At 48.6% G+C, this 4,341-nt stretch overlaps 1 protein-coding gene across 1 annotated transcript; it reads right to left on the bottom strand.

The window, feature by feature from the left end:
- Nucleotides 1–586: 586 nt before the first annotated feature.
- On the bottom strand, nt 587–4,088 carry LOC122367253. The gene is made up of 4 exons (XM_043340201.1): nt 3,785–4,088; nt 2,964–3,117; nt 863–1,586; nt 587–603 (listed from the first exon to the last, which is right to left on the bottom strand). The coding sequence occupies exons 1-4, from the start codon at nt 4,024–4,026 to the stop codon at nt 587–589; spliced, it is 1,137 nt and encodes a 378-aa protein (XP_043196136.1). The 5' UTR covers nt 4,027–4,088.
- Nucleotides 4,089–4,341: the final 253 nt, after the last annotated feature.

Here is a 4,341-nt window from a genome sequence, read left to right as displayed (position 1 = left end):
AATACGCAGTTGGGTAAGCTCCAGTTCATACAGCTACAGCTTGTTAAAAGCTACCAGATCTTTTCCCAGAAAGTAGACTAGTTTTAATCAAAGTTCTGAACAAGTAGACCAGGTTTAAAGTTTCTTTTTTTTTACATTTTCATCCATTGGATTATCCGCGTATTTACAAATTGCAACCGAGCTCCGCCGTGGGATATTTTATTTCCGCCGTAGGGTATTTCATGTCGGGTATTTTTTGCCCGACAGTGGGCAGAGCACGGGTTGTCGATGACATTTGAAATTGCTATTAGATTGCCTTGGATTTTCCACTTGTAGGTTAGTATTTGTTTGTGGAGGAAAGCGTAACTAAATTATAAATATAGAATTTCTCAATCTATTCACGATAAAGTTAGCACAAAGTAGCACCAAAATAGGAGGTTAGTATTTGTTTGTGGAGGGAAGCGTAACTAAATTATAAATATAGAATTTCTCAATCTATTCACAATAAAGTTAGCACAAAGTAGCACCAAAATAGGTCAAAGTAATAAGAGAAAAAAACATGTTTGTATTCAACTCTAGAAACAATTGCTTTTTGCACAAATGGCTCTCACGACTCGAGAGCAGCTACTCGGCGGAACGTACGGCCACAGGCGTACGAACACAGGTGGAACACAACGCCTGATGGTAGGACTAGAAGACCTCAAGCGTCAACACCACGGCGGAGCTTTATTAACAGTTCGCAGGTTCCGATGCGATGAGACCCCTACAAACGCGCTTTGCCCTGCCAGTCCCATAGTGACCTTTTAACGGCCAAGAGCGCGCCCCGCGGCCACACATGTTGCCAGGGAGTGTGGGGCCGCGGAACGGCGGCGGTCAGAGGCACTGTAGCCGTGCTCGGCCGTCCGTGACGCCTTCGTGGGCCGACCGGAGGGGACGCGACCCCTTCCCCGCAGCACGTCTGAGCGCCGCCGAGCGGTGGCGGTGGGCTGGACGCCGATACGGGTGCCGTACCGACCCCGGACCGGCGCGGCACCGTGGAGCAGGGAGAGCTTGCCGGCGGTGGTGGAGTCCTGCCAGCGGCGCATAAAGGTTCTGAGACCGCTGGCCCAGGCATCCCGGTCGGGACCGTCACGGACTTGGTGGAGCACTTCATCCTTGAAGGCCACCAGCTGCTCCTCCACAGCTGCAGCCGCCTGCGCTTGGCTCGCGGAGGGCGAAGTTGACCCTTCGCCATGGGGCGCCTGAGGTGCAGCCTCCTCGTTGACGGCCTCGCAGCCTGGTGTAGCATCGCACTCGCTGGGCGCAGCAGATGGGCCGGCGGGCAGGGCTGCGCTAGCCCCAGGCTTTTCCGCAAGAGGCGCAAACCACCCTGCAGGCCAGGCCCGTTGACCGGTGGCAATCGTCATCAGGGCCAGCCTGCCCGACTCGGTCAGATGAGCATCGGGCATCTCGTCGCCCCTCTGCTCCAGCACCGCCAGGAGATGTTTGCACAGCACTCTCTTCCACCGGCTGCTGGCGCAGGAGCAGGAGGCGATGGCGGCGTCCACCACGTACGGCGTCTCATGGGCCTGCTGGGACGACCGCACCTCGTAGATGTCATCGGATATCTGTGAAATAAGTTACAGATGGGCTCATTGACGAACAGGATAAGGTATGCTGAAGGATGGCTAGTACAAAACACCACCTATTTCTACCCGCGCCCTGCTGGGGAGCGGTGCTTGAAGACACCCGCTTGCGGTTTTTCACGAATATCTTAAAAACAGCAACGAGTTATAGCACTGCTGTTTCTCTTTTTGCCACACCTCATCATTCATCTTCTCTGCACATGTCACAATTTCAGACCCCGTCAAATGACAATACCTCAGGAAAAATTTCAATGACAACCATAGCTAGATCGACTGCCTGATGGCTTTGAAATTTCAAGCGATTGGGCAGGACAATAGTGTGTATGAAATGTACATCTTGGAAAGTTGATATCGATGACCTTTGTCTTGTCTTGTCAAATTTTGCCATCTCCCCGGACAGAGGGAGAGGGAGACAATTCAACTGAGCTTTTTGACGATAGTCATACTACATCTATTCAAGCATCTCGGCACAGATATATTTTATGAAGTCTAGAATTTGCACCCGTGACCCCTCTTTGTAGCCGTGAAGTCAGAGATGAGGTCAGCGGTAGCCGCGTAAGCCGTCCTTGGATATGCTCAGCTCAACGATACAAATCGACACGCGATATGCATCATGACTTTTCGCCGAAAATGCAAATTGACCTTATATTTTCAAGCTTACCTTTAGGGTCAATGTATCTGATGCTTGAATAATCGAAATGTCTCTTGCGGTGAAGAGAGGAGGGAGGTTGAAGCGTAAAGGATGAAGAGAGTACACAGATTTGATTGAATGCAGGTGAAGATTGGTCATTAGAAGGAGAGCTGAACATGAAGATGGAACTGAAGATTACGCTGCACAGCCAGACCATCCCTGATTCATAGCTGCTTATATCAGTCGTGGGAATCGAACCCACATGCCATGCTATGTAATCTTCAATATGTTGCGAAAATGTGGATATGAGTTGCAGAATTTGAAATAAAGAAATACAGATCCATACTGCAACTGGAGGATTAGGCAACAGGTGTGGAAATTAATTTTCACTCCCGCCGATTTTCATCACATCTTCGAAGCTGCTCTTCAGCATTATGCCGTATGCCATAATCGGTATTCACGCACCTTTATTCAGCGATACCTGATTAAAGTCAGCAGATAACGTGAGATCAATTGTGAGGCCACCAGATAAAATTACTTGCTTTTGGTCCACATTCGCGTCCACCCACATATACACCAACAGCGATCCACGTCCGACAAAGGTATGCAACTAAAAAAAAGCAACTGCATAACTTTTTTTGTAGACGGTTACTAGATCGATGTTATGCTAAGTTATTAAACTAGTGTTCTATTTAGCCAGTCACCAATCTAGCGTGATACCACAATACCTGAGTGATCTCGCCGGTCGATGGTGCCGCTGCCCGCTGCTGTCTTTGGCGAGCTCGCCTTCCATTGGCGACGTCCACCAGCCGCCGCTGGTAGTAGGACTCCAGCCGGTTGGTCAGGAAGTCCACCAGCTGCACGGCGTTGAACGCGCGCGTCCTGTTCAACAACAAAATTGTTTACATAGGTAGGTTCGTATGAAGGATTGCCGGTTCCGTTTGAAGTAAGCAATATCAGACAATTATGTGTGATTGATACAAGTTGAGCTCACTTTGTGCAGTTGCCAATGCTACTATAATTTGACCTATCAAATTAATGCTTGTTTCCTTGTAACTCAGTTCGATAACACTCGTGCGAAATTCTGTTCAAATGACGATAACGCGGACTCCGATATTTTCACGAATTTGTTCGCAGTCTTGCCAGTTTTGGGCATGTGGGTACAAACTTAGATCAACTCACTCAATACAATGTAAGGTAAATAAATGCAGTGTTCAAGCCCGTACACACCTAATTGGAGGGGTTCTCCGTTTTTAGCTGAATAATTTGGGTCAAACAGGTTATAACAAAGTAATTATATCATGTGTAAAGCTCAGCCGCGCACCGTCTGTAGTCCAGGCCAAGGTCCTATATACCAGGTCTAGACGAAGAGACCCTAATGTTTGACATACAAAGTGCCGACACGAATTTTGGGAAAATTAAGTTTTTCACTGTTACCGAGGTCAAAATCAAGCAAGCGGCTCTGTCCGTGGCAGTCATGCATAACATTGCATCGTGTCATCGTGTCGTCTCATTTGCCACGGGCTGACATGCATATGATATAACATACCTGTACAGCACCGAGTCTTTTACGACGCGGAAGGCCGACTCCACGACGTTGTTAGTGTTGTGGCCGTTAGTGGGGATGTCATCCCTCAGGCACAAGGCCCACTCTTCTCGCCGCTGGTAAAGTCCCATCGCGTAGGACAGGAAGCTGGGGTAGATGTCTCCCCACTCGCGGTCTAGCACCTCCATGTGCTGTCCCATCGACACCTCGCTCTCGGCGTAAACGATCCTCTTCAAGGACGCCATCAGTGTCTGCCGGTCCTGTCCGCAGACGCAACGTGTCACAAAATAACCAGCAAGAGCAGAGCTCCGAGAGACAGTCTTATGTCAAATAACATCTTGTATAATGTATATCAAGGTGACCATCCAACCTAAAGATTAGTTTTGAGTTCAGATAGCCAAGTTGGGGTCCTTGGCTTGCAATTACCGGTTTTGGCACTCACAAAATCGAAAATATTTTATTTCAAAGTCGCAGCAATTTGGATTCAGAGGAGCCAATGGATTTGAATGCCCCCTCTGAATGTGTGACGTCAGCGCAGATCTAATTATTTCAAATCTTTT

Source organism: Amphibalanus amphitrite, unplaced genomic scaffold (genome assembly GCF_019059575.1).
Source record: "Amphibalanus amphitrite isolate SeventyFive unplaced genomic scaffold, NRLGWU_Aamphi_draft 000031F_arrow, whole genome shotgun sequence".
NCBI lineage: Eukaryota > Metazoa > Arthropoda > Thecostraca > Balanomorpha > Balanidae > Amphibalanus > Amphibalanus amphitrite.
Note: the sequence above shows the minus strand (reverse complement) of the source record. Positions and strands in the feature narration are given on the sequence as shown.